Source organism: Acomys russatus, chromosome 3, assembly GCF_903995435.1.
Source record: "Acomys russatus chromosome 3, mAcoRus1.1, whole genome shotgun sequence".
Lineage (NCBI taxonomy): Eukaryota > Metazoa > Chordata > Mammalia > Rodentia > Muridae > Acomys > Acomys russatus.
The window spans coordinates 41,335,496-41,361,698 of NC_067139.1; the positions used below are offsets into that span (position 1 = coordinate 41,335,496).

General features: G+C 45.1%; 1 protein-coding gene across 1 annotated transcript in view; it reads left to right on the forward strand.

Annotated features, from left to right (window-relative positions):
* The window catches only part of Ntrk2 (neurotrophic receptor tyrosine kinase 2), a 319,485-nt gene that overhangs the window by 239,150 nt on the left and 54,132 nt on the right, over positions 1-26,203 (forward strand). The window contains exons 14-16 of the mRNA XM_051172708.1: positions 3,030-3,160; positions 17,634-17,806; positions 23,685-23,919. Of these exons, the coding sequence (XP_051028665.1) occupies positions 3,030-3,160; positions 17,634-17,806; positions 23,685-23,919 (539 nt within the window). The remainder of the gene's footprint in view (positions 1-3,029; positions 3,161-17,633; positions 17,807-23,684; positions 23,920-26,203) is intronic.

The following is a 26,203-nucleotide window of genomic DNA, read 5'->3' on the forward strand; positions in this document are numbered from 1 at the left end:
CCTCAAAACTATAAATACTTGAGAGAGAGAGAGAGAGAGAGAGAGAGAGAGAGAGAGAGAGAGAGACAGAGAGAGAGAGACAGAGAGAGAGAGAGAGACAGAGACAGAGACACAGAGACAGAGACAGACAGACAGAGACAGACAGACAGGCAGGCAGGCAGACAGACAGAGACAAAGAGACAGAGAGAGACAGACAGGGGTGGGGGGGGATGGAAGGACGGTTGGTAAATCACTCAGTCCTTGGCTTAAGCAGGGCACTCAATAGTGCTCACTTTAAGACTCATGTGCTGGGCAGGCTGTGCCCATGGGGCCAAGGCTTCTGTGAAATGTCATTATCCTGGAAATGGAAAGACACATTTCCTCCTTGAGACCTTAAGTGGACAGAGCTATAGTTATTTATATCTTTATTAGTTTTAGATTCAGTAATAATGGATATGGACATGAATTGATACTTTATTGCCTTTGTATGTGTATAATATTTTTCCTTCTGGAGGGAAATCTATAGCAATAATTGAGTTTAAATGTTCTGAGGCAAGCAGCAACTTAAGGTGGGACAATCACTTTGTGGCCCAATTGCATTATTTTCATTGATGATAATATGACTGGAACATAATGCTGACAACCAGCTCCTTTCTTCTGCTCATGAGGCAAATGACCAAGGACACCACATTTCCAGTCTGGATAATTCCCTCAATGATCTCTCCTTGGGGCAGGAGAGCGGAGGCCAGGTAATAGGATAAATTTCAAAGAAAACTTTTTTCCATAAAACTTTTGCAAAGCCAGCTGTTGTCTTGAGTATTCCTTCAAACAGAGGAAGCAATTTATGTAGAGCTGGGAATCCTAATCATTTATATTATTACATTTATTTATTTATTTACTTCTCTCTCCTCTCTCTCTCTCTCTCTCTCTCTCTCTCTCTCTCTCTGTGTGTGTGTGTGTGTGTGTGTGTGTGTGTGTGTGTGTGTGTGTGCGCGTGCGCGCGCATGCGTGCGCGCACATAGGTCAGGGATCAACATTGAGGGAGCTAGGTCTCTCCTTCCATTGTGTGGCGTGCAGGGCTTGATTCAGCTTGTGGGGCTTGTTGTTAGCCTCTGAGGGCATCTTGCTGATCCCATTTTAATTTTTAATCTTGAATTTGAAAAGATTTTGTTCATTTCCAAAGTTTAAAGCTTGGGGTAACTGATTTAGATGAAGAAAGCTAGCGAGACTTTCTTCTTCACTGTGGAGTCCTTGGGCTTGCCCCGCTGGAGTATTTTAAAGGAAGTGCACCAAATGATTATGGTGCCCTTTAAGAGAATAGGGTGAAAGGAGAATGGAACCCAGGTGAAGCACTTCCCTCTCTGAGGAGATCTCTCTCCCAGGAACATTCAACTTAGAGTCTTGCCAACAGGCAAGCCAGGTCCCTTTATGCCTGCTGCCTCTTCACTCCCCAAACTCAAAGGGCTGACAACAGGTGTGTGTGGAGCTCAGGTAAGTCCCTGGGACTCTCTGTTACCTGAGCTCTGAGAAGGAAGGCATCAGGAAACCCAAGAGACTGAGAGAGAGAATGTGAGGTGGGTGTTTGGCTGGGTGGTGGGAGAACCCAAGATGTCAGCAAGGACAGGGCAGGGAGGGTACAGGATCCCTAAGACAAGTGTCAGAATAGCTGGGGCTTGGGCAGGAGGAGGGTAATACAGATGTGAGGGAGAGGTCAGGGCTGGGTGTGGCCTTCCCTCAGAAGGCTACAAAGTCTGCCTGCTTTGGGGGCTTGTGCAATTGCAGAGACTGATCCAAGATTGCATGAGAACTTGAACGGTTTGAGAGCACGGCTGTGTGACAGGCGTGATGGGCGGGGCTTCATGGCTTGTCCAAGAGAAACAGAAACTGAAGCAAATCACAGTGTTCCTTGGTGTTTTCATGGAGGAAAATCGTCATAATTTCTTACTAGCTCTATTGTGTGGACACTTCAGGCTGTGGTTTTGTTGTGATTTTTGGTTTGTTTTCCCAGTTCCTGAATTTTCAGAGAACAGGGCTGCTTTGTTGCTTATGTGCTTGGTAGGATTGCTTCAATTAGCTTACAGGGCACCATCAAACCTGCGAAACAAGAGCTTTCAGTCATATTTATCCAGCATCAACTTAGTATGTAGACTATTCTCAGGCCCTGCCAGAAATACAATCACAAAATTCGTATTGGTGACCTGAGGCAGAAAAGAGAATTTTACTATGTTTGATGGTAATATGGTGGCCAAGGACGTTCTCAGATAATCTATGGCTCAAATCACCAATGAGTCAAAAAATGCCAACAGCCCAATTTCATAAATAAAAGATCTATCTTCTGCTTCCAGTTTCAATGTGGGAAAACTGTTCTTACCTGTAGTTTTAAAGATGATGAAATCAACCATGGCTTAAACTACCCTTCCAGTTTGGAAAAAAGAAATATTCATGTGTTAATTAAAAGCCAAAAAAGAAAAAGTACCCACAGAAAAACAAAAACAAGTTAAACTCTTACCTGGGTTTTATTGGAGTGTGAAGTGAATTAAGTAGCAACTTAGCTCCCAATGAGTATGTGGCAGCCAGGGAGTTAAATCCCAGATGTAAGCTGGGTAGTCTGTGGGTGGTAGGAATCACCTTTGACTCTTCAGAGCAGTCCTCACCTCTGGAGTCCAGCATACTAGAGCATAGGATGTCAACATGCTTTATATCCATGAACAGTTTTGAGCAGGGATCCCCGAGGCTCATGGAGATCAGAGCTACACGAATTATCAGGGAGGGTAATTCCCATCATATCCTTTAATGCTTTGATCACCACTCGAATTTCATGAGAAGCTGTTACATCTACAAAGGAGCTGTATATGTATTCGTACATGTATGTATAATTGTATGTGTATTAGGTACATATGTATATGAGCCCACTATATACAGCACACAATGCAGAATGTGTAGTTCCTCCACAGAGCACTGTAAAATGGCGGAGGGATGGGAAGGGCCCTATCAAACTATGTGGTAAATCTTATGGACTCTCTTGAGTGACAGGTGACTTTGCTTTGCAGTTGTTCAGCACATCAAGAGACACAACATCGTTCTGAAGAGGGAGCTTGGTGAAGGAGCCTTCGGGAAAGTTTTCCTAGCAGAGTGCTATAACCTCTGTCCAGAGCAGGACAAGATCCTGGTGGCCGTGAAGGTAAGAGAACATTCCAGCATATCTCCTTGTTTGTGGGGAGCTGATTTTGTTGTATTTTAGTAACCAGTCCAGGGGGTACCTTGTGTCCTCAGTGGGGCACATGTTTAGATTCTTCTGCCTAAACGAGTGTCAGAAGGACGTTGAGGGCACACTCTCTCAGACAGTCCTCCAATTTGCATGCCATGACAAGCTCTGGGCTACCTTTTAAAGTTATACTAACAAAATTCTAGATCCAGGCCAATGGGAACAAACAGAATTCAGTCAGCTAAGCTACAGTGCAAGCTTCTCTCTTCAGAGTCTGGAGCCTGGTGACTCCACTCCCTGGGACGTGTTGCATTTGCTAGATTCTAGAAGGAAGAGATGTTGACTTCAGTGCACTGAGTTTTTCTCTGTCCTATCCAAACTGTCCCTTCTAGACTTTCTGAATCCACAGGATAGTTTTACAACATAGACATGGCCTCACCAAGAGTTGGATGACATCGACAATAGATTTTACCATCACAGTGATTGTAGGGTTTCTACAAAAGACCTGAACGTTCTGCAGCATAGTCATGTTCCCTCCAACTAAAATGAGTCCTGTTTTCCAAAAAGATAAACAACAAAGAATGATTTGCTACTGAGCTTTGTAGCACTTAAGAAAAATACCAGGATGAACTTGAGTAGATCTTTGAAACACGCATTATAACTTTTTTTTTGAAAACTCGCCAAGGTATTTTGATAAATGGATATCAAACATTTAAAAGGTCATACAATTGTAAAATGAGTTAAGTGGCAAATGAATGTGGATGTAGCTAATATAATAAAATTCAACCTCTTAGATTAGATGGTTGAGCTATCGTTGTTGTAGAATTATGTTTCTGCTAAACAGGGACCATTTGCATGAATCATATTTATCTAGGCATCATAACCAAGGCAACATTTTATTCCTTTAAGAAGTCCAGTGTGAATTCTACTGTCATACCAGGTTTATTATATTATACACACATAAGTAGCTAAGAGAATAAAACTATTCTTAAAGTCACCCATTCTAAAAAAAAAAAAAAAAAAAAAAAAGTCAGTTTTTTAAAAGTTATTCCAGATTTTTTTAAAACTGCGTATTTTTCCCCTTCATAATCTGAAAATTTAAAAAGCCCTGTCTACAGTGACAGGATCCTCATAAGCTCCCGGAAAATTCATTTGAGCTACAGGTTCCAATGACTAAAGGACCAATGGGTCTAGGAATTATCAGCTGTCAAATACACATTACCTCTCCAACACAGGGGAAGGGACCGGAGCTTGAGAGAGAAGAGGGAGAACAGGCCCCTCCTAAAGAGCCCTGAGGCCAGGTTAGATGCTGCTGCAGCAAGGACCTGCGGTGGCTGGAGGGATCAATCCCCACTCTTGTTCTTACTTCTTTTCTTCCATCTGTTGATGAAGTTTCCCTATTTTTTTTTCCCAGAGCATCACATTCAGGACATTTGGCAGTGTCTTATCTCTAGTTTATGCTTTTTCTTCAGTCTTCTTTATCACTGGTATTGCTACTTCTGCAATTTTACATATGAACATCTGTTCAAGCTGGAAAAAAATCACAGGGATGTCTACCCCCAGTCAGACTGTTTGTATCAATCCAACAAAATGAAGATCTAGATCCATGTTGGGTGCACGTCTTACACACTATTTGGAGGCCAGTCAGAAAGCCTAAATTAGTCGAGGCTACAGCCTCTGAGTTCACTTCACACTGGTGTGCATGTGACCCCGCAAGTATGTGAAAATCCTGGATGGCCAGGGTATTCCAGATGACTGTGTGGAAATGGCGAAGAAGCCTTGGCCAGATATGTGGGCAGCCAACAATGTTTTCAGTAGCTGTAGCCTCTGATCTCTGCCCTGTGCTGGCTTTTCTGTACTTTTACACCGCCCTTAAGGAACAGATACTGTGTGGCTAAATTCAGTATATTTGCAGCTTATACATTCAGATCCACTTTGAGAAAGCACTAAAAGTGGCTGGGCTAGTCTACCAACAGTGAGGGATGAGTTGACAGTAATGAAGCTTACTGAGGTCTTGGCCCATCCCTGTCCAGTCTTGGCTGGGCATTAGAACACCACTTATCTTTCTGCTCCTCTGTTCACAGCATACTTTGCTGTGGGTCTCTCTCTCTCTTTAGCATTGTCAGTCAGACCCTCCTCTTGATTAAGTCCCAATTAGAGCTCAAATTCTTTGAATCGGACCTAACATCCATTCCTCGTGTCCCTTCTGGTTTTGCCAAGTATATTTCTGCAAATTAATAATCTGAGATAAATGTTTACTCATTAAACCGTGCTGCTTCTCATGTGTGTGTATGTGTGTGGAGGGGGGGGGATATTTGACCCTTTGTCAAATCCTGACTTCTCTTTGCTGATTTTCTTGGATTTAAAATGAAATTGTCATCTCAAATAAGAAGAACAAAGAAACTGTAGATTTAAATTTCACTCTTACCTCATGGACCACAGGCCTAAGGCATTACCTAGCAATGATCTTGAGAATTAAGGCGTTACCTAGCAACGACCTTGAAGATGAATGTTTGTTAAATCACAGGTTTACTCACTACAGCTCCAGCTTTAGCCAGGGACCATGTCAGCTCTCTGGAGTTCAGAGGTTGTACCTTCGTGAGCTCCAGGGTGAGTCAGGTCAGAATAACTGTAACAGACTTTGCACACAGCCTCTCTGCAGCCTGGGCAGGCTCACTTGCAGGGCTTTGGAAGAATGTATCCAGAACCAATCTAATCTTGGAATAAAACGTCCAGCATTCCACTCTGACCATAGCAAAATGATTTATGTTTTGCGTTTCAGTTTGTAAGCAATGCTAAACTGAACACATCTGCCAGGACTGCGTAGCCTCTCACCTCTCTGGAGTAGCTTGGGTTGTTCCTACTCCATTGGATGCACCCAGGGATGTTTGACAGCCTTTCTGCGGTTGCCTAGCAACCCCTGCAGCATTGACTATGCTTGCTAAGAAACTGCAGACATTGTCCTTTCTCCTTTTCTGGAAAGAGCTGACTCTGGTTTGAAATCCAAAGCGTTCTGTGCAGATTGGTAGATGTCAGACTCAGGTGAATTCTGGTGTTGATGCGCTCAGATAATTTAGTGGGTTGAAGGATCCAGTATTCTAGGCCATGTGCCTGTCTTCAAGGACACACAGGCTGACCATACCTCCTCCGCTGGAGGATCTGTTTGTTTGGGCCCTTTTCTTGATTTTTTTTTTTTTTTTTTTTTTTGATGATCTTCTTTTTTTTTTTTTTTTTCCTGTGATTTGGATTTGTCAACCATTTATTCTTTTACACTAAATTAAAAAGAAAAAAAATCCCATAGCAAGGAGAGAAGTGAAGACATCAGTCTTTTTGATCAAACCCAGGTACTTTACATTTGAGTTACTCAGTTGCCAAGGGAACGCTCTATCGCACTTTCCCTGCATTAACTGTCGATACCTTAGCTATTTTTGGCTCCATCCAACATGCATTTCAATAACTACCCTTCCTACAACGTTTTTTGGTACTATGAATGTGAGCTGATTGTTGGATTTTCAAATAACGCTGCAAGCCGGTTCTGTAGGAACTATGTCCCTCTCTGACTAACTCCGGTTTATTTCTAGAAACAAGGAATGCTGACTATGAGAGAGACTTCTAAAACCATAGGAATAAAACCCCAGCCTCGTGTTTTATGGATGAGAAATTTGAGACCCAGGCAGTCAGACGACTCTCTCGTTGTGCTAAGGGTCCAAGACAGGGCACAGCTGAAGCCTTAGCAGAGCCAGAGGTGTGCTGGCTGGATTCAACAGACGGTTTGCTGACAGCAGATTTAAGTTTTTTCGTTTTTAAAGTTTCTGAATTCCTTATTTCCCACAGAGGAAATAATGGTGGTTTTTCTCCCCCCAAGAGTTTGGAAAAGCTAACTTACAAACCATCTTGTCACCCATGCGCAACACAACACCTGCCACAGTGTCTAGTCCTCACCCAGCCCCTCAGCGCAGGCAACATCGGCTGATATGTTTCAGTTCTAGTTGTCTCTTTTGAAGGGTGTTCTTTTCTTGTCCCCCAACCAGATCCGACTCTATAGGCTGTCAAGGCATCTTTAATTGGCCTGTACAGCACCGTCAAAGTTTTTAAATTATGTATTAGTATGTTTACTTAATGAGTGACACTGCGCGTTATGACCTCTTTTAGGATGTCAGTCATACTCCCTGGGGGCAGGGGTAGTCATGAGTTTTAGCACATTGCCTAATATGTAGTCTGGTACAAAAGAGAAACGCCTATTGAATGAATGAAGAGATGACAGTAGGTGAGCAGACGGGCACAGACAATGGAAATAATAGAAATCTTATGCACTAGTGTTGACAACAAAGTGGCTTCACGAAACCCTGATAGTCACAGCTAAAAGAAACAATAAAGATGATATGTAATATTAATACTCTAATATACTGAGAAACTGTTTTAGAAATTGTTGAATAAGCTAGGCATGGTGGCTCACACTTACAGTGCCAGCACTTGACAGATGGGCACAACAAAAAGACCCAGCACTGAAGGTCACCTTCAGCTACACAGGGATTTGGAAACCAAGTGGGATGCATGAGACCCTGTCTCCACGTAAAAGAACAGGGAGGAATGAATGGCTACATAGATATATATCGCAGTTATTGATGTTTTTTAGGTAACATTTAAAAATAAACCAGAAATCAGAGGACTTGAGAAGTGGCTCAGCACTTAAGAACACTGGCCCTGAGCTCCAACCCCAGCACCTACATGGCATCTCACAATCATCTGTAACTCCAGTCTTGGGGGATACAACACCCTGGTCTGGGCTCCAAGGCACTGCACACATAAAATAAAAACAAGCAAATCTAAGTAAAATAATTAAAAGAAAATAAAAACAAACTAACAAGGAAAAACCCAGAAGTCCAGAGATTAGCAACCCACCCAAAGTCAGACAGCTTGCCTGAGGTCATTTAATATCAGACTAGGACCCAAGCCCATCTCTGTGTTCATTGTGACCACACTTTCATTAAATTTCATGTGCATTCTGGTAAGCCAACTGAGAAAACTCAACGTGCCACCACTTCTAAGCAAGCACAAAGGAGTAGATTTTTGTATGCAAGGACGGGAGGCACTTTCTTATCTATACAAATAAGAGTTTAATATCAGGAAATAATAAGGGTAGAAAAATTGGATTCCCAAGAGAGTTTTGACTTCAGGGAAATGAGTGCAAACCTTATACCTCACAACTGACTTTCCTGAAAAGAAAGCAAGGATCGCTGAACCCAAGTCAGACTGACTTAAGAAGGCCACACAGCTAGAAAGCCTTGCCACTGTTATTAACCTGGCTTTAGGCACTGCTGGCTTCAGAAAGTCAACTGGCACCTCATCGTGCCTCCATCTCCTTTCTTGGCTTACTTTCTTTAACACTGACTTCATTTTTCAGTCAGGTTCTCTTCATGCTGTAGTGAAGACTGACCTTTTTATTGGCTTGCCTTGAGTTATGTCATAATGAAGTATTCTGATTTCCCCAGGGACAAGTCACACTCATCTATAGAAGTAGGCCATGAAGCCAGCCTTACAGTGCACATAGACTAAACATGAGAAAATGCATTTAGCTGTGAAAATATCAGAGATACTGGACTACAGTCTTAAAAAGATAAAAGCTCTGCTGGGCAAAACACAAATGATGGTCATCTCAAACAGGAAGTGAAAGTCATTCTTTACTATGACTGGGCCATTTGGGATCCCTGAGCTTGCTCAGGATCCAGGGAAGCCCTTGTGACTATCTTTCTTTACCTTGTCAGGAGGAGATACCATGACCCTTCTTGGCTTCCAGTAACATGCTGAGCTTGCTTGTCTCAGTTGCTCATTGATGTTCGACTGATAGAAACATACCAACTGTGTACATTGCCTCTAGGATTTCTTGGGAAGAGTAATATGGGGTCAGTTGTCCCAGTCAGTCATCTACAGATGCCACAGTACCTACCTACCTACAGTTCAGTCACCTAAGGTGGCCGTGGGTACCAAGAATGTCACTTTCAGGAAAGGAAGCAGCTAGGGTTACCTCTCTCTGAATACATATAAATAATTGGAGAAAGAGAGAGACTAAGGCTATTCGCTTCCATCCTGAAGTCGTAGAAAGGTTCATAAGTGAGAGAACACAGAGAGTCCATAGACACCATTTTCTGCCCTAGCAAACTCATTTCCAGGACCTCCCTCCTTCTCTGCCTCCTTTCTTGCCACAGTCACCACACCATCTTGCGCACCCTGACTCCTGTCCTCCCTTCTTTCTCCTTGGGGTCCTTTTCTACCCATTCCATTTACACAGACGTGTGAAATCCTTGTCACCACAAGATAAAAATTGATGAACTATTGCATTTAAGGACATTTGTCAATGTTTCCTTAACGATCGCCTGTGTTTTAATAGGACTCAGGCTGGAGAGAACACTGTTTGCCTGTCCTTCACTGAACTCTTGCAACAGAAGCCACATTACTTTTAATGACACTGAAAGCTTGACCATCTTTGTTGTCCAGACATTACTCAGTAGTTCTCTATTGCTCTTTCATGTGTGTGTGTGTGTGTGTGTGTGTGTGTGTGTGTGTGTGTGTGTATACATATATGATCCTATGCAGTCATAAGATACAGAGCATGGTTTCATTGTAAGAGCCCTTATGTGCTCCTCCAGTTGCTGGACAGATCCACTAAGATACATTTCCCAGAAACTTCCATTTCTAACCCATTGATTAGACCTGGTTTTGTCCTGTTGCTGTTTTCTGGATGATCTCTAGTTTATTCATATATTTTCAGTGACATTAAAAATCAAAACAGGATACTTCATTCTAATTGGGAATCAAACTTGGGCCATGGCATAAAGAACATTAAATTCCAACTTCACACACACATGTGCATGCATGCACAAACACACAGAGAGAGAGAGAGAGAGACAGAGAGAGACAGAGAGAGACAGAGAGAGACAGAGAGAGAGACAGAGAGAGAGACAGAGAGCGAAAGAGAGAGACAGAGAGAGACAGAGAACAGGGTTTCAGGTATTTTTTACTAAAGAGAACACCTCCAGCATCAAATACAGCTTGAGGATTCACTTCACCCCTCTGTATCTTTTGGATGTATGAATTGAAATAGCCACGTGCCCTTTTGATTTACTGCTACATGACAGACTAACTCACAGGCAAGCCAGGGTCCATGCCGAGCCACCAGCTCCTTCATGTCTGGTGAACTGACTCACAGTGACAGACTAGTGTTCTCAGAGCCTGCACACCATACTGCACTCAACGTTTGATTTTATCTCCCAATAGACGCTTGTTTCTTTCCTATGACTGTCCCTAAGCTTGCTTTCCTGTCTTCATAGGTCAACATTTCCTATTATGCAACTTGATGTGTCAGGCAAACACCAATTTTATCCCCCAGATTACTAAGTCTGTTAAAGTATGTGAGTTGAAAGCTACTCTATGCCTGTTTGTCATGTCAGAGCTGCAGTTACAGTGTCGCTGTGAAGGTAATGGCAGCAACAATCAACAAGCTGGCCATGACTCTTGTGTTTGAGGCTGCCACTTGACACATTAGTTCTGACAGAGGCCAGTTACAGATAGTCAATAGGGTTGACTTATGTGTTGGCTTCTAGTACAGGGAGCACATTTTATAGTGAACGTTATCACCCTTGTGTAATTATTTAGCTTCTTATTCCTACAAATGTCTGGGACCTACCTGCTACCCTCTGATATTGCTAAGATTTTATTTGTATGAGCTCTTTCTTTCTCTGAGTTCATTAAAATATGCATCTCTATGGGTCCCTGCATACGAATTTGATGGAAGCTTCCTTTACCCTTCTTTTTAGAGAAGACCTGTTTTGCTTTTTTGGTTTTGGTTTATTTTGTTTTGTTGTGTGTGTTTGTTCATTTTAAATCATGGCCAAGACTTGAACGTTTGATTTGCTGTTAGCTGTGACAACCCTACAAGAAAGGTGTCTGCCTTAATTTCATTTCAACTTTATATCTCATAAATGCCTTCTTATGTTCCCAAGACATTGGGTAACCTCTCAATAGGCTGCAGAGGTGGCTTTGTAAGACAGTACAATTCTAGCAGGATAATATGAGCCACAAATAAATCTGTGTCATAACTTGAATTTACACACACACACATTAGAAAAGTAAAAATAAAAAGATTAATCTTATTATATTAGTATAGTTTATTAATTCAACATGTAACATCATATCAGCATATTAAGATGAAATATCAACAAGATCTTTCAGATTTTATTTGTGTCAAGTTTCCAAAATTATGTGTTTGTTTTCAACTAAAGCACATCACAATTTGGAATCACAGCATTTAACATGGCAATTAGTGGCATGATGCTATTGTCTGCTGTTTTAGATAAGGCTGTGCTAGAAGACACTGGGAGAGCGAAGGCTTTCTGTTAACAGTAGGTCTTGACCCAAGGACCTTTAGCACATTAGCAGAACATCCCATGGCCTCTGCTTGTTCATTGTGGGCATGGCCTTATCTCTCTCTGTGTTTCAAGCATTGTAATGGGGCACTGAGAATAATAGTCTCTCCCATATCCTGTCTTTACCAAAAACATGCTGTTTTCTGTGATCTCTCAAGTCTGAGAAGAATTTGGGATCTATGTTGTTAAAAGGTCTGTTTTATCTTGTCTTTTCTTAAGCCACCTATACCTTGAAGTACACCGTCATTTAGTCTGGCAAGGCCCGCCTACTCTCTAACTAACAGTGAGAACATTGGTTTAAAGGTTTTGCTTCGTCATTTAAAATGAGTTTTCATCTCCTCCTTTACCCTTCACTTGTATTCCACTTCACTGGCTTCATGTTTCTGTGTGAAAGTACTTTGCCTGCTGTGCCACTCTCTCAGCTCTAATCTGTACACACGTCAGGCAGAGTCTTGCCTCAGCCCTGAATGAAGCCTCTTGCTGGAGTCAGACAGAGATGACCCCAGCCTTCGTGTACAAAAAAAAAAAAAATAAGTAAATAAAACAAACAAACAAACAAACAAACCCCCAAGCAAAACAAAACAAAAATGCCAAGAAGAAGAAACAACACTGCAAGACAGACAAGAGCAAGGGGATAGGAATGCATGGCTGAACGAATGAGGATGAAGTGGAGAGGACCCCAAAGGGTGAGCGGGCCCCACTCTCCCGGACTCTTGTTGACAGAAGCTCTGCTACCAGCCAAGCCTCCTGTAATTGAGTAAAATGACAATCAGATACGGTACCGAAACAGAGATGATATTTATAAACACGGACAGTGCAGAATTTTCTAGCTTCTGATTGCTGTCTGGCCCCGATTTTGTCCTTACAAAAATTCTATCCTTTTAGTGCCAAATTCGGGATTTTGCCCAAGTTGTTACCAACGCATTTTCCAAAATCTCTTAAAATAGAATTGAATCATAATTTTTAAAAAGGGCCCACCATGCAAAAATGGATGGGCACACAGGGAGGATGCCAGGTTTGCAGGATGCGTTTGGCCCATGAATAGTAAAATCGCTTTTGATTCCAAAAATGTGACTGAAGTTTCTGCCATCGCAATAAGAGTCCCTACTAGGAGCATGGAGGTGTGGGGTGCTTATTAAAGTCTTCAGGTTGTTTCTTTCCCAAAGAAGATTCTGTTCTTCTTGCCATCTCCTCTCCTCTCCTCTTTTCTCTCTCTTCCTCCCTTTCCCCTCTCTCTTTCTTTGTTTCTTCTCCTTCCTTCCTTTCTCTTTCTTCCCCTGTGAATCTCTATTTCTTTGTCTCTCTCTGCATTTCTCTGTGTCTCTGTCCCTCTTGAGTCAATAGGACACAATTAGAGCTTGCTCAGAAAGCTTTTCTGTAGGGTTTGTCTATGCCCTATGACAAAGACCTAAAAAGATCAGCCCCCTTTTTTAGGCATGTAATGAGCACAAGGCTTTAGACATAACATTCCCCGTAATCCCTCGCAGTCTCTGAATAAAAAGACGAGGCCTTGGGGAGAGCTTAAGGGCCCAGCACTACATGTCCACACACAGCCTGATGTTCCCTAGCACTTAGCCGTTTAGATGACCTCCCGAGGACCAGAGCTATTCTCCTCCCTGAGTGTGTACCAATACCGTATCCATGCAGCTTCCATCTTTTGTGGGTCCCTGTATGAGAACACTGAACACAGGAGACCTGGTTTCAGATTCAAGTCACGTCAATGTCCTTTTAGACAAAAGGTCCGAGGGAGCAATGCAAGCTCCCTCACTGTCCTCCCAGCGCCGCTAAAGAGTAGATGGTGTTATCCTTCCTCCACAGGAGAATACAACAGAGTTCAGAGGGAAGCAGGGTGTGGCTAGGATTTGAACCTGGGATTCTCAGTTCTGGCCACTTGGTCACCAGTGGAGCACTGTAAGAAGAAGGACAGATATGTGGCTGAGTACATCATGCAGCTCCAGTGAAAAGCAAGTTTTATCGCCTGCCTGTTCCCTAGCTCTTCCCTTCAAGTCCTTATTTGGTCCAACATGGCACCTTTCCCGATGTCTACTTGCCTTTCTCTTGTGCTCCACACTCTGTAACCTCTACTTAGGGCAGATCTTGGAACTCAGGGCTCCCTAGTTGCTTAATGCTGTTAAGCAGCCAGTGATGAACAGTGGGAACAGGGCACACCCACTGTCGAAGGCTTAGGGTGGACAGACAGGATACCCCAAACACAAATGTAAGGTGGAGGCAAAGAATGCAAGGGTTTGTGTGTTCTCTTTGAGATCAAGGAAAGGACCTGGCAGTGATGACACCTGCTTGTGTGACAGAAAGACAAAGTCATTTAGTCTGGACTCAGGTAGACTGAATCTAGGAGGCAGAGGGGGTGCGGCAAGCTCAGTTTCTCCTGATCCAAGGAAGCAGAGACCCACACCCTAGTTGTGTGCCACCGTTCATTTGGTTATTATGTGAAGAAGTGTGCTGTTTCCGTGGCAATGACCATCAGAGATTTCTGGGCTCTCTGAGCACGCCACGGTCCAAATCGGCTCCCATTTCCAGGCACAGCCCGTGGTGCTTCTGGGGACAGTGAAGGGCCACTTCACAATTTCCCCTAAGAAGCCACCGCCTCTGGCCTAATGGAAGCGACACCTGTGATTTCCGTCTCCTTGAGTCAGGTCATAGCTCAGTAGAGAACATTAAGTGCTGGGAAAGAGCTATAGTTAGGGAAGCGGCTCTGTGGACATGGCAGCTGGCAGCCCCACCTCCCTCTGCAGCTGCTTAATTGAGAAGACCTGAGGAGCCTGCCCTCCTCTCCATGGTGCTCCCTCATGTGAACTGTGGCCCTTGAATGCAAGCAGCATATTGAAAACTCAGCCTGGGATGGACTCGGTGATGCACAGCAGCACCCTTGCTTCAAGAGCGAGGGGCTTACTGTGACCCTGTGCTCAAGAGCTCCGCACATCCAGCAGCTGACTGACTGACTCGGGGGCTCTACTCAGCACCCTACAGGTTACCCATGTAGCTAAATGAGGCTTCTGTTGAAAAGTGACAGCAGAAAGAAGTAATCAGAGGTGAAGGACTGTTAGTGTCAGGGAGGTGTGTCAGCTCCCTATGACTGCTGTCGCGCTCAGTGACTTAAAACACACAAATTATCTCTCCACTGTTTGGGCAGTTAATGGTCTGAAATGAGTTTTTCTCACCTAAAGATGTGGATGGAACTGGTTCCTCTATAGAGTTCTAAGTCAGAAGTGGTTTGTGTTCCTCCTACCCAGCCGTACATGGTCTTTTCTTCCATCTTCGAAGTCTCTCTGTTAGCACAGTCTATGACATTTAATGTCTTCCTGTCTTTCTATCTTACAAGGGCTTTGGTTTGGAGCTGGGCAACCCAGGCTCATCCTCACATATGGAGATCCTTGCTTTAGTCATCGGCAGAATCCCCCATACTACGGACAGTAACATTTATAAATTCTGGGCATCGGAATGTGGACACCACTGGGGCAGAGCATTGTTCAACTTCCTAGGCCAGTCGTCACACCCAAGATAGCATTGCAGGCACCAGGGAAGATCTGTGCAGGGGTGGGGTGCCAGGATCCATTGTTATCTGAAAAGCTGCAGACATTACACACAGCCAAACTGGAACCATAGGCCTCAGGGGAGCAATGCCAAGGCACACAGGGAGGCTGGTTCACCCAGGGTGCTAGATTTATAGCTAGTTATACAGGTGTCATTTCTACATACTTGTCCATAATGAAGATTAGGGCTGAGATTAGGGTCAGTGTTCACTTTTTCTCTTGGATTCTGGGGGTTAAGGCCAGGGTGTCATGTGTGCCAGGCAAGCTGTGAGGCACACTAGCCTTGAACTTGCAATTCTTCATACTTGTCTTCTGCACTTGCCTAACCATATGTGCCACCAAGGCCAGCTCGGTAGTCCTTTGATTCTGCCTCAGCCTTGGCTTAATGACAGTATTTGACAACACAGGGTATACATATATGACACTGACTAAAAGGAGCATGGCTGGGACACCATGGAACCTATCTTACAGGCTCTGCACTTCTCACTGCAGAACTCCACGACTGTCAGGTGCTCTGCCACGTCTTCATGATGTTGAGCTTTCCGAGGCTCTGCGTGTCTCAGCTCTACTCAGGGAAGCCCTGCTGGTGTGTTTTTGATCACCTGCATCTTGGTTCTATGACTGGTCATTTTGCATCGGAAGGGACAGGACGTTTCTCAGTGTGTGGGGAACAAGCTGGAGAAAGCTTTAGGGTACCGTACTGTGTTTCTTGCCGCTGAGCTGCTGGGAAGAAGCAGACATGTGTGTTTCTCCCAAAGGCTGGTCCAGGCACCGTCAGCTTCCGGTGGGAACAAAGGAAGCCCCAGGATCAGTGGTTTCTCTCAGGATGATGAGCGTGCTCAGGGTGAGGCCCGTGTGTTAGGCAGGGCTCCCAGTCTTACTGGGTGAGGTAGAAATGAGTTTTCTACTGGGTGTTACAGTTATCTTTTTAAAAAATGAGACTGCTGGTACCTGATGGCAACGGAACATTCCAAAAGCCTGTGATGATACCTCAGTGTTAACAGCCCTTCAATTCAGCTGTTGTGTTAATGGCAGGGGTGCGGACGGAAGTCCGAACCCAACAGGAAGGCAGGTCCTGATTGATGCAGGTCAATGGCTGCCGAGGCATTTCTGCATGCTGGTGAACAGTGGAAGCTCATGATGGCCAGGCAGGAGGCTTCCTGATTGACAGCCAATCAGGGAGGGGGAGAGGGAGGGCCCAGAAGCTCTCAGTGACTGGGCAGCCATGTTGGGAGTGTTCAGAAGCAATTCTTCAGGGAGCCCTTCCTTCCCCAGAATAAATGATGAGTGTCAGGTGGTCATGGTGGAGGTGGAGTGAGAGAACAGGCAAGCATTTACTTCATGAATCAGGGACATTATAAACTTTGGGCAGTGGGAGGGGTTTCAAGGGTGAATGATGTGATTCACTGGGGCTAGAGGTGCCAGGGATACTTAATCTACCTGTAGCAAGGCAGCCCTATCATAGGAGGGAAAGCAGTACTTAATTATCCTATGGGTGCGGGGGAGAATCTCCAGGTACAGTTAAAGGTCATTGGTTGAAAGCCAAGACATCTCATTTGCAGGAATCCCTAGGTACTTGCTGAACTAGTTTCTTATCAGTAAAGAGTTTGGTGTGTAATCTCTCTGGGGGCTATGTGACCCTCCTTAGAGGTCCTGGGGTTTCCCAGATCAGACGGAGAGGTAACCTAGCTGAGAAGGGGAGTCTGTCATCTTAAACAGAGCTCAGACGCTATCCAGAAACACCAGACCATGACCTTAACAGCAGGATCCCACATCACACAAGACTGAAAACATAATCCTGGTTACAGCTGGAGGCTGGGTTTACCAAGCCTCACTGTGCTCTTCCTTCTGTGAGATCTCTTTGGGTTTTATTATTTAAAGAGTCATATAAACAGAGGCTAGAGAGATGGCTCAGTGGTTAAGATGGTGATGTGCCCTTGCCGACGATGCAAGTTCAGGTCCAGCAGCTACATCAGGTACCTAACAACTACCTGTAACTCTGGCTACACAAAGTCCAGCACCTATAGCGTACACACACACACACACACACACACACACACACACACACACACACACACACACATATAGACACACACACACTTATCACCCCATGCACATACATCTTACAAAGATAAAAAAAAAATTTTTAATATTTTTTAAGGGTTACCTGAGTAGAGTGAGGTGTGCACAGCGCCATAGAAATCTCAGTAGGCATCATGAAGTGACAGGGGTAAGAAGCTTGAAACCTGTAAGATAAGCTCCCCCTAGATGGAAGCGTCTAGAAGAGTGCTGAGAAAAGCTCCAGACCTTTGCGTGCCCGCGAGGATGCGGCCTCACAAACACAGGCACTGCTTCCTCAGTAATCAGGACGTTTCCTGACATTTTGTGTAACAAAGTAGATGCATGGTCATCCCTTGTAGAATTCCTGGATCTCACTGGTGGAATGCCTTCTCTTTGATGTCCCCGCTTTAACAGACCCTGAAGGACGCCAGCGACAACGCCCGTAAGGATTTTCACCGCGAAGCCGAGCTGCTGACGAACCTGCAGCACGAACACATTGTCAAGTTCTATGGTGTCTGTGTGGAGGGCGACCCACTCATCATGGTGTTTGAGTATATGAAACACGGGGACCTCAACAAGTTCCTGAGGTGAGCGGAGCCAACCTGGGCCCGAGGAGAGGGCGGAATGTCACCTCTCCGCGAACCAAACGAGGGAGGGAGGGAAGCCCAAGGCCTTTCTGTGGAGGGATCGTCAGCGATAGCTGCACCCACACACAACAGGGGAGGGAAAGACAAGTTTCTTTCTTTTTCCCTGCCTGATCCGGCCGCCCGAAGTGTAGCTAAAGAGCCAACCATCCTGCATCTATTGAGCGTTCACTACAGGTAATGCTATGTGAGAGGGTCTTATCCGGAGAAGTGTGCCAAGTGGACAAAAGGCAAGCATTACCCAAGGCTACAGAAACAGGAAGAGCTAAGGTTCCAAGGCAGCCCCCTGGATGGTGTAGTTGGGACAGAGTAAAGCATCTGGGATGCCTGATAGTGGCAGGAGGCAGGGAAGAGGAGAAACAGGAAACAGCTTCAAAGAGTTGAGGCTGCCAAAATACAGTGTGGAGTTAATCCGACTTCAGGAGCTCTTGGATCTAGAATGGGTTGCACAGAGCCCAAAGACCAAAGAGTTTAAAGGAAGGGGATGGAACAACATTGGATGGAACCAGTGAGGACTTTTGAATGTGGCTATTGCTAACAAGGTCCTTTTGTGCAGTGTGGGTGTCAGCAGATTCCCTAGAAGAGAAACGGGGTGCCAATGCCACGTGGATTAGACAGTGGACGGAGGAGACAGAGTGAGAGGAACCTCAGAGTAAGCATGAGCCACCAGGAAAGGCAGGTCTGTTCTGTAAATGTGTTATTAAGTACACAACACAAGGGGTTAAAAGAGTGGCTTTTGAGGAGATGCCTTGGTAGCAGGGTTGCACCCCGCAGAGGCATGAAACAGGTACTCAGCTATGAAGTGTGTGTGTGTGTGTGTGTGTGTGTGTGTGACAGAGAGAGAGAGAGAGAGAGAGAGAGAGAGAGGATTAAGTTTATAATGAGCTAGCATGGGTTTGCATAGCAGGTACAACGAAACGGGCAAACAGAAAAATTCTGCTCGTGACTAACTCAGTCAGTAACAGGGTCACAAGAAGAGATGAGTTTCATAGCATGACTTTAGGCTGTTTGTCACCCTGGTGGGGACCCCTGGTGGATGTCCCCATCCTGTGACTGCCTAGAGAGAAGCAGATAATGAGTCTTATAGACATCACATGATATGGACAACATCTTCATTCTCACCAGGCAAAGACAGATAGAAATGGATCTTATGTGTAAGGTCATCAGGGTGAAGCAACACGTGTCCCAGCATTGACAGGAGAACATGGGTTCTCCTCCCCCTCTCACCAGGGGCATGTGGTTCCCAAGTGGGTCTTCAGCCTGCCCAGCCCAGGACCCAAGCCCCTTACAGTTCTTTCTATGTGTTCCTTTCTTTAAACATCAGCTGGTATCTTTGGAATATTAGCCTGCACATTCCATGTATTTTGATAGAGAATTATATAACTTGGGAGAAACAAAAGGCGAGAACACCATGCTGGTTACTTCTCTTCCGGGCCTCATTTCCCCTGCCTGATTGGGCAACACAACACACATCCCAAAAACGCGTTTAGAGGGGATGTTATCAGTAGCTTTGGTTCCCACAACCCACTATTTCTGCCATGTTTTCCTCTTTATTTTGGTTCAGGGACCGCACATCTCAGTGAGTGTCACCTTTTGAGTAGTGGTCACACACAGTTTTGTGACCTTCTCTCATGGCCCAGGCTGCTCCCCAGAGCCTCGGATGGAGGTCAGCCCCAGATAGCTTCACTGGAAGGTTCCCACTGCAGGCTTAGTGGTCAGTGTGTCACAGTAGGCTCGGGGGGACAGTGCTCCTCTGCTATCAGAACTGGCTTTGCAGGTTGCTGGTGGCTGGACCATTCCCGCGGCCACTGTCTTTGTTGCACATACAGTCCAGTTCCTGCCCGGCATGGACTTCTGCTTTCCCGGCAGTCACATGTGTAGGAGGGGTGCCAGGTGAGATCAGGAGTGCATGGAAAATGCGAGGTAATAAATGACAATCCTAACCCACTATCCTGTGTTAGCAAAGTTTTCATTGGTCAAAGACAGGGGCTAATGGTAGATTCCATACTTTGTATTGTCACAGATAAAGTAAAAAGAGGGGAAAAAAATACTTGCTTTGGTTGAGACCTGTTGTTCCTATGAAAAATGCTGCCATCCTTCCTCTCCAATCCAAAAGTGGCCCTTCCTAAGTACTGTAACAAAATAAACCCACATGCAATTAGCTGGATGCAGTTATACACATCTGCATGTTTAGACTCTGTGTGTGTGTGTGTGTGTGTGTGTGAGTGTGACTGAGTGTATGTGTGTGAATGTGCATGTTCTGTGAATGAGCATACGTGTGTGTGTGTATGTGTGTGTGTGTGAATGTGTGGATGGGTGTGACTGAGTATATGTGTGTGAATGTGTTTGTTCTATGAATGAGTGTACCTGTGTATGTGTGTGTGTGTGTGTGTGTGTGTGTGTGTGTGTGTGTGTACATAACTGTGTATATTGCTCCTTATCCTTTGACTTTCTAATTCTGTCAGCCACACCCTAGCTTCCCCATTGCCTTGTGAAGCCCTCTCTTGGCATCCTACACAGGGTGTGGAGAGCTTAGAAACTCAGCCAGCTTGATTCCAGAGTCTACTAAACTTTGGAACAGTGTGGTTGCCAAAGAGCAGACTCAGGTGCAGTGATGCATTGCAAGTACAGGCTGTCCTCTTCCTGGGAGGAGACCTGGCCCGCGGCCGCCATGACAGATCCCCAAGCATCTTGGCAGTGCCTGATAAGGCCAGATGCCTTATGTCTGTAGCCTTTTTATTAATGTAAAATAGCATATACCAAGCACAGTGCAGCCGGGCCTTTCATTAGGTGAAGTGGAAAATGAGAAGGAAAAATTTCATTTCAAGAGTTTCACAATTTTTCCCTCTAGAATCTCTCCAATGTTCCCTTGTAGTGCAGAGAAAGATGAGTAGTCTTCAGGTTGTAACAAATAACACTTATTCAGAATTTCTAAGCATATAGATGTGTTAATTTATGAAAACCAAAAAAAAAAACTTTTTAAGTTTAAAGATAAATAAACTCACTATTATTCTAACCACTCTTGTGCCACAGTTAAAGAACCCAAGTCATACAGCAGATACTCTAACCTGTGCCCTCTGGACCCCTCGCTCTTCTCTTCCTGAGAAAGTGGCTGTTAACACCCTCAGAGGCTATGGTTTAAGGATGAACAGGGGAGCCACCATATGAGATGGACAAGTCTTACTGACAAGCGTTGGGTAACCATGGTTGGCAACAATTAATTATGCATTTTCAAATAGCTGCAGCTGTGGCTGAGATGTGCTATTAATGCAAGGAAAGACAAATACCTAGGCCGTGTGTATGTCAGTTACTTTGGTCTAATCTTATCTTATACATTATACATGTGCGCCATCTACCACGCTATATCCCAGACATGTACAGAACTATTATATGCCAATCCATTTTTAGCAGACAAACTCGCTTCAATTTAAAAAGTCAGAAGGAGGCTGGAATGTAGCTCAATCGTAAGGTGCTTTCCTCATCTGTACAAGCCCCAGGTCTTATCCCTATCACTGCACATGTAAACCTGTCATGAGGAGAGAGGTGTGAATCACAGAGCCAGCTCAGGGTGGTGGGCTGCCGGCTGCAAGCTGTGCTGGAGACCAGCAGACTAGGAGATGCTGTGAGCCAGAGCACTGGGAGGGGGTTGCCACTCTTTAGGGAGCTCCTCCTGGAAGAAACAACATGCGTCTTTCTTTTCTTTTCTTTTTTTCTTTCTTTCTTTTAAAGATTTATTTATTTATCTATTACAGTGTTCTGCCTGCATGTATGCCTGCACACCAGAAGAGGGCACCAGATTTCATTATAGATGATTATGAGCCACCATGTGGTTGCTGGGAATTGAACTCAGGGATCTATTTTCAAGAGCTGCAGGAGGACCTGGGCTCCAGGAGACTGACTCACCTGTCCTCCCTTTATTAAGGGGCATCCACTCCAAGAAAGAAAAGTGTGCCAGGGCTTCTGTCAGGAAAAAGCCTCCTTGCTTTCTCAGAAGCAGGCAGGAAAACGGCTATTTAAGGGTGCAAGAGCCTCCCCCATGTGCCACCGGGCTGGGAAGAGAATTGGTGTCAGGGCCACCAGCTTTCTTTTGCTTGTGAAGTACAAGGCTGGTGGGGGAAGTTTGCAGAGGTGCATTTTTTTCAGGAGAGGTTTGGACACTTCCTTCATGCTGGAAGCGAGTCTTCCTGCAGATGCAGGAGGCCAGTTTCCTGTAGCTGCACGGGCTATGGCTGGCATTGCCTTCCTTTATTCATTCCTTGAACACCTGAAGTTTCTCTCAGCCTTTTATAGTCCCTGTTAGGTTTTGTGTATCTCTAGGTCCTTTTCCTGAGGCCGAGCTCTCTGTGAGGAGGAGTCAGTCTTATGTGAGGAGGGAAGGAACTTTGGCATCATCAAGAAAAGGAATGATGCTATTTACCTCACCTCTCTATAGCTCCATTTTAGACCCAGTTTTCTTTTCAAAGCTCCCCTCCATTCACTCTACAAAAAACAACTCCCCAAACATGAGAAGCAGTCTCAATTCTACCTCTTGCCAGTGCTCTTAGGACAGTGCTCCTAGGGGCTGGTTTATAGAATAAGGAAACAGACCAGAAGGTTATATAATTTTCTTGTGTCAGGACTGGGTTCAAATTCAATTCTGATGGTCCAAGGAGCTTTGGCTTCTGTGCTGTGTCTTGTCTTGTAACATCCAGGTACTTTTCCAGGGCTGTTCCTGGGTGTCAACAAAGAGCCTGGGCTTTGAGGAGAGGTGAAATGTGTGTAAGACCTGCCTGGTATGATACCAGGAGTTCCTCCCTCAGGGAACGGGTAAATCTAGTCATTCAGAGGCAGAGGGGGAGCAAATGGCATAATATCCTCCTTGTGCCTCTGACTAATGAGGAAATTGCAGATTAGTGGGGTTCAAAGACTTCCCCAGATCAGGGTGCTAGATAGTGGTGGACTGGGACACGCCCCACACCTCTGCCAGTGCTTGCTCCCAGAGAGAGCAGGAGTGAACGGCTTGGTGACAGCATGTTTTAGAAATGCTAAGAAAGTCAGAGTCCCTGCAGGCTGCTGCCTAGATGGAGAAAGGGTTACGAGGCTGGAACAGCTCATGCAAGGCACGATCTAGGCTAAAAATGTTGGCTAATCCCGGCTTTCTCACTTTCAAACACCCATAAGCAGTTCTAGAACCCACAGATGAAGGCACCGCTTTAAAATGTATGGAAAACTCTCTCCATCTTTGTTGCAAGTGTTTCCAAATTCTAGATGGAGACCCCTTCTTTCTTACTCTCCCTTGGGGTGGCTGGATCCTTTGCCCGAGCCACAAAGAGCCTAAGGGCATACTGTTCATTACTTCTTGTAGCACCCTATCAGGACACACGGATCACTGACGTCATTGCTGTAGGCTTGTGGAGATGAATGGCAGAGGCACTGCTTGAAGGAGGCATGGGACCCCAACAATGTTAGGACCCAGTATATCGCTAGCAGAGCCAACCTCAGTGAAGCGCTTTTCCTTCATCTCAGTCAGGTTATGCTTCTCAGAGTTTGAGGCGATGTCTGATGTTAACAGAGTTCTGAATTCCCTGAAACACAAGCCTGTTGATGTGTTGGTGCGGGGGCTCACCATTTCAGCCCACCTCAGCCCTGGGATTCCACTCCGGTGGAATGAAGCTGCCGGGTGCTCTCTTGGCTGTGGAGATAAAGGAATCTGTGGAATGGAAAATCTTGGCCTCTTCTTCACCCAAGTCAGCCAGTGTCCTCTAGCACTGGCAGCTGAGTGGAGACTAAGGGCCCCTCCTGTCTTCCAGCTGAGGCTCCAGCCCCTTGTGTTCTCCCACAGGGCACATGGGCCGGATGCGGTGCTGATGGCAGAGGGGAACCCGCCTACTGAGCTGACACAGTCGCAGATGCTGCACATCGCGCAACAAATTGCGGCAGGCATGGTCTACCTGGCATCCCAGCACTTTGTGCACCGTGACCTGGCTACCCGGAACTGCCTGGTGGGAGAGAACCTGCTGGTGAAAATTGGGGACTTCGGCATGTCCCGGGACGTGTACAGCACAGACTACTATAGGGTGAGTAGTGTCCCACCAAGAAGCCCCTCTTAGTCGGGGAAGCCCCACATATTCATATGCGTGGGCTTGTGCATGAAAGTATCACTGGTTCATGGAAGTTGACTCCTTACAGTATTGGAGACCTAGATCATGGTGGAGTGGGTATGACTTCCTCCCAGGCTTCCTCGTCAGAACTCAGGTGGCTGTCATCTTCCCGTGCCCTCCACTATCTTTACTTTTACTTAGTTTTACAGGATTGAGCATTAATGGGAGAGCTCACTTCTAAATCTCCTCTTCCAATTCAGACACCAGCCAGACTGGATTAAAGCCTACCCCATTGGTCCCATTTTCTGTCATGTCTTTAAAGTGCTGTTTGGGACACAGTCATGACCCATGGCGTGTATATGAACCGCATATACACTTTAGGGCAAACCTTTTCTTCAGACTGCTGTGTCACATGGCCAGGAGAAAATGCATCAGCTTTCCCAGGTGTTGCTTGAGGGCACAAGGATCAAGGATTTAGCCGGGAACTTCCGTTTGATGCCGTGAAATGATAGGTAGACACGTTGAGGACTGAACATGTATGAATTTGTTTATATAAATCATCGTCCTGGAGACCTTGGCAGCTCCCTCACAGAAGCACACTGGGTGAGAGTAGCAGGGCATTCACTCACATGGGTGCAGTGGGAGGGGCTCTGCTAGCCTGTTCTAGAAGAGTCCCGTCACAACAGGGCAGGCTTACCCACAGCGCTTCACATCCACTGGCTACTTGTGCCTGGCATACTCCGAGTATGCCAGGAGGTCTTAGAACTTGGACGTGATGAATGGCGACATTTCTGGATACCCAGAGGTCACGGCAGATAAGAGCTTTTCAGCATGGCCTCGAAATCTTCATTCGTTTATTGTTTGTCTCCTGCACCTCCCTGAGCAGGGTAGGGCTCGTGGGGGCAGTGTCACTCTTGGCCTTTGCGCAGCTCACGATTCTTTGTATTGACGATGAGCGTTCTCAGTTCGTATCCGATGTTGTTTCCTGCTGCCACCTGTGCTACCCTTGGTTTAAAGAAATGAACCTACACCTTGCTCCATGCTCTTCAGGCAGCTGTTTTTCGGTGGGTTTTCCTTCATGGTGTTCATGCACACTGCTCACATCTGGTGTGTGGAGAGTGAACAGAAGTCAGGTTGGGGTCTCTTGGTGTTTGCAGGAGACATGAGAAGTCTTAATCTCAGGTTCTAAAGCAGGCCTTGGAAGGAGCACTAGCCTCAAGTCTAAGTAGTTGGCTTTTCCAGGCATGCAACATACAGATGGTATTTTATAGACATATCTGCTTTATTAAGTTTATTTTCCTGTGTGCAAGGTGGGAATGAGTATCTCCCAGTTTCAGAAGAAACAAGTGGGTGCTTCTCTGAGATGAGGCTTTGCTGGTCTTCATAAGTTTGTGAAGAAGATACACATGGTCTAAGCAACAACTTTTTTTTTTAAATAAAGGTTGTAAAGGACTTAGAACAAAGAACTCAATAAATGTTTTGATTTAATTATTATGCAACTAATAAGGGTGTATTTCATCCCAGTTCCAGGACTGCAGTAGGTGAAAACCAGCCTTCTCTGCAGCATCTCTAGGAAGATAATTCAGAGAACAGATATTGAAAATCTCAATAGTAAAAAGATCAGCCACTCAGTTCAAAACTAAGCAAATTATTTGAACAGATGTTATTAGAAAGATTATATGAAAGGGTCAAAAAGCGCACAGAGAGCTGCTGAGCATCACAGTCATTAGGGGACTGCAAAGGAAAAAGACAATTAGATGTCACCTCACACCACTGGGATGCTGTAATAAAGACGGACAGACAGTAGTGTGTGCTGGCAAGGATGTGGTGAAATTAAAATTCTCATCCATTGCTCGTGGGAAAACAAAACTGTGCAGGTGCTTTGGAATCCAGCTTAGCAATTGTTTAACATTTCAACATAAAGCCACAATATAACCCAACAACTCTGCTCCTGGGAACATACCAGAAAGAACCGAAGCTCTGTTTATGCAAAAGCTGCTAGGAGAGTTATTTATGATGTCTAAAGAGAACAAGGAACTTATGTATCAATCGACTGTTAAATGAATAAAAAACAACATGATGAGTCAGCGGAACGTTATTCAGCAATAAAAAGGAACAAGATCCAGCCGTGACACAACACAGATAACATTTTAAAACATCATATTAAGGATCTGATGAGACAGATGGCTCAGTGATTAAGAGCACTTGCTGCTCTTGCTCAGGACCTGGGTTTGGTTCTCAGCACACACCTAGTGTCTCA